The following is a 3,419-nucleotide window of genomic DNA, read 5'->3' on the forward strand; positions in this document are numbered from 1 at the left end:
TCTCTCTCTCTCTCTCTCTCTCTCTCTCTCTCTCTCTCTCTCTCTTTCTCTCTATACGTCTTCCTTTTGCCTTTTTAATCGTTTGTTTCGCTGATTCGAGCGAATTCACGTGTGAGTCGACGTTACGCTTGACTTGTACTACTTAAAAGAGAAAAACCTTATATGCCTCGAGAAATGTCACGAGTAAATCGTACGTGAAATATAATCGAATAAACGATTCCGAGTGAAAAAAAAGGAAAAACGAACCCAGAAAAAAGCTTAGAAAGTTCATCGATATATATTATTATCCCTATATAATTCACGCGCGAATGCGGAATTTGTAAAGATAACGTGTCTTGTCGATGAGACGTACAAACGAGATATGTATATCTACTATATATCGTAAGCACGATGATCAAAAGGCGCCGTTTGATTAGGCATTTTATCCTTAACTTTTTAGTTTCCTCTGATAGAGGAAACTAAAAAGTTTTTCTTGGTCCTGCGTAATTCCTGATATTCCTATAATATTCCTGATGTTTTAAAATTCGCCCAGCGATGTATCGACATCTATACTACCGATAGTGATCGATTATAGGTCTTGGCAGGAACACGGCTGTACAGTTTGCTGCTGAAAACCAGAGTTTCGGGGAATCCTTTGAGTGGGTAGACCGGATGGTCCTCGGACATAAATATAGGGCACTGGGCTACGCAAAATCCTCTTCGGGCTCTTCTTCGCGTGCTTCTTCTCCTTGCTGTTCCCATCCCATTTGGATGAGGTAATCTTGAGACTTTGAAAGGCCCGTCGTAGAGTCTCCGTTGTGGAGGGCCTCTTAAGGGAGTCGCTATCGCTGCTGCTGTGAGCATCCGAAGGACTGGAGGAATACGATGAGGGTGAGATACCACCACGAGGTAGACTTCCGACGTCTTCGGGAGGGCTCCAAGTGCGCTCCGACGATCTCTGCACGCTGGTACTAAGCCGTTCCTGTGATCGTGTCGTTCGTCCTCGCAGCCTCTCAGAGTAGCAATGCGTTCTCGGAGATCTACTGGATCTGCATAAACGTTCACCGCTACCGCGTCGCGACAGACGTTCGCCACTTCCGGTACTTCCGCCGCTGCTACAGCCACTGTCGGTGCTGCACTCGTCGTCACCGATTTCACCCACGGGCGTTCTACCTCGATGATGATGATGATGATGATGATGATGATAATGGTGATGATGATGATGATGATAATGGTATCGATGCTGTCGGTGATCGCTCAAATCAGTCAATTGCGCGGGCTCCTCCATGTCATTTAACTGGTGTTGCTTGATATCACACGTTTCTATACATAAAATAATGAGATATCTCACAATAAAGGACTACAGATAGACACCTGCGCAGATTGTTTCAGGGTGTTTATTCACACTTTCCACGCGTAGACTGTGTGGAAGTGGACTATCTCGAAGTCGAGATCGAGATAGACTTTCATACACAGATAAACACTTATTTTACTCGAATATTTCCGCAATTCCAAACTTGATTTCCGCCGCTGTGTTGCAGCACAATTACGCTATATTTATCTTTCTCGATCGATCGATTGGTAAAAGTCGAGATCGCTTCTTCTTCTCGCCAAGATAATTACGTGTTACTCACGAGATTAAACTGAGTCCGTTGCGCTCGACCCGCGATCTTTTATACCCTCCCCAGGTGAACGTGGGAATACGCGCATGCCCCGCCAGCCGTCCACATGAGAATCCGTGTGATGCCGAGTGTGCTGAGGATGTCGAGAGAGTCGAAAGAAAGCTATGTAGAATCATGCAGAGTTGCACAACGCTAATGGAAATAAACAAAATACGACGGAAATTTAGTCTTCTATTCCGAAATTTCAAAAAGAACATTTATTAGTTGAAAAAGGATAGTAACAAACACATTGTCTGAGATATATCAGCAGATTTTTCACGATTATCTTATTAAAATTTTATCTAAATCAGCTTAATTTTGAAAAATAAATGTAACATTGTATTTTATTTTACGTAGATATTACACAAGAGAAATACATATACGTGACGTTTAAAAAAAAATAACATATATATTTTATCTGAAGTTAATTCTTTATTTAGCAACTTTAAATGTTGTATGTATATGATATTATTAAAAGGACTGAGAAAAAAACGCAATAATAATATGTATCTAATATTTCCTCTCTTGATTGAATTGTTGTATTATGTGTATAGGTATCAATTACTAAATATAATTTCTTTTTTTTTATCTCGTATCTTATAAATCGTCATCAATTGACACTCTTTTGATGGTATTGTATTGATTATTCACTATAATTACATTGCATCAGTGCGATATCGTGCGCAGTTTTTAATATTTCATTGCATATGGTTCCAATTATACATCGGACACAATTGTAGCAATTAGATCACGATGGTCTCGTAAACCAAATATCTAAAAATATAATTTTAATATAATATTCTGGAAGTGCTGTATTCTCATTCTTTTTCCGACCAATTTTCCTTCTTTTTTCTCTCTCTCTCTCTCTCCCCAGCTCGCAGATCTTGAAAACTAATTATACTTCGGTCACACTGAACTTATCTCCATTGATCGAGAGGTGGATGTACCTGAGAGAAAATGTATTTTTGAAAATCAATACGTGCTACAGTGCCCAGGACAGCACTATTTGATCCCAAACTAAAAATACTTACATACATTATCTGCATCAAGAGAATTGCAAGAAATTAGTTCTGATGGACATTTTGATGATCACGTACGTAACAACGAAAGATGTATTATATGTATGTGCGCGCGCATGTGTGCGTATAAATTTATTTTTACTTTCTATGATTACATATTTCTACATACATATAATAGAGTATCTAAATTTTATTTTTTCCTAGGACAATTTTATTAGCTAAAATCTTAAGGGCTAGAATTTGTAAACTGACATATAGAAAATATATGTATCTATATGTATGTTTAAAAATTGATCAATAAGAAATTTTAATAGTATTCTGATTTATTTATATTACAAAAATGACTATAATAATTATACACGTGTAGAAATAGGAAGAAATGGATTATTTTAACGTTATCATGTCTCGATAAAAGCATAACATTCAAGATATAATACTAACTGCACATATCAGCTTGATATCTAACTTGCGAGAAATCAACTGGCCGATATTCTGATATTGAATAAATTTAATTCACGTGGACAGAAACGTGTAGCGCGGTATATATAAACCATAAATTGATACTTTCTGCCCGTTTCCGCTACCAATGTCTTCATGTAGAATCAATAACGAGACAAAGAACGTTTGTTTACTATTTATCTATTAATATAATACTAGAATAGTAAAAAAAGTTCAATGACCAAATGTACACTAATATACATGTATATTACACATGTGTATCATATAATAAATACATAATACCTATATATATATATATATA

General features: G+C 37.0%; 1 protein-coding gene across 1 annotated transcript; it reads right to left on the reverse strand.

Annotated features, from left to right (window-relative positions):
- Positions 1-408: 408 nt before the first annotated feature.
- On the reverse strand, positions 409-1,148 carry LOC108771313 (uncharacterized; the record flags this gene model as incomplete). The annotated part of the gene is made up of 1 exon (XM_018551165.1): positions 409-1,148. A coding segment is annotated over one exon (580 nt), but the record flags the coding sequence as incomplete, so codon positions are not given.
- Positions 1,149-3,419: the final 2,271 nt, after the last annotated feature.

Source organism: Cyphomyrmex costatus, unplaced genomic scaffold (genome assembly GCF_001594065.2).
Source record: "Cyphomyrmex costatus isolate MS0001 unplaced genomic scaffold, Ccosl1.0 C2358656, whole genome shotgun sequence".
Lineage (NCBI taxonomy): Eukaryota > Metazoa > Arthropoda > Insecta > Hymenoptera > Formicidae > Cyphomyrmex > Cyphomyrmex costatus.